Genomic DNA, 709 nt, shown 5'->3' on the forward strand with positions numbered 1-709 from the left:
ACTCACCACATTTTCATAAATCCATACTAATAAACACTCACATCACACACAATTAAACCAATGCATATATATATACATACACACACACACACACACACACACACACACATATACATACATACATATACACACGTGCACGACATTGGTACGTATATACAATCTCTTATATATATAATGTATAAAATATATATTTATAAACTATATATTATATATATACTATATTATATACATTATATGTATGTGTGTTGTGCATGTTCTCATCCAATGCACACACAAACATCTATACACCAACCTAACACACACACACACACACTAGGTGGTGCATAAACTGAAGGGACAGTTACCAAGGTCAGCCACAGACTTACACCAACATTTGCCTGGTGTTGGAAGATACACTGCCTCAGCCGTGGCTTCTATTTCATTCAAGGAGGTAAGTCTAGGAACAGCCAGTACTTCAGTTTGTTGGAGCTGTCACTTGACAGAACCATACTGGAGCACTGCATTGCGATTGAATTTTTTAAAAATTGTTTTTATTTTATTCTTCATTTTTGTATCTTTTTTTTATATTCTTTTCTACTCTAGGCACAGTGGAGGCGCAATGGCTCAGTAGTTAGGGCAGCGGACTCGCGGTCACAGGATCGCGGTTTCGATTCCCAGACCGGGCGTTGTGAGTGTTTATTGAGCGAAAACACCTAAAAGCTCCACGAGG

At 37.9% G+C, this 709-nt stretch overlaps 1 protein-coding gene across 1 annotated transcript in view; it reads left to right on the forward strand.

Moving 5' to 3' along the window:
* LOC106872436 (adenine DNA glycosylase) overlaps positions 1–709 on the forward strand; it is a gene marked incomplete at its 5' end in the record, with an annotated part of 34,790 nt that overhangs the window by 11,995 nt on the left and 22,086 nt on the right. Inside the window, one exon of the mRNA XM_014919440.2 lies at positions 317–430. Coding sequence (XP_014774926.2) covers positions 317–430 — 114 coding nt within the window. The remainder of the gene's footprint in view (positions 1–316; positions 431–709) is intronic.

The sequence above is a fragment of the Octopus bimaculoides genome, chromosome 23 (genome assembly GCF_001194135.2).
Source record: "Octopus bimaculoides isolate UCB-OBI-ISO-001 chromosome 23, ASM119413v2, whole genome shotgun sequence".
Lineage (NCBI taxonomy): Eukaryota > Metazoa > Mollusca > Cephalopoda > Octopoda > Octopodidae > Octopus > Octopus bimaculoides.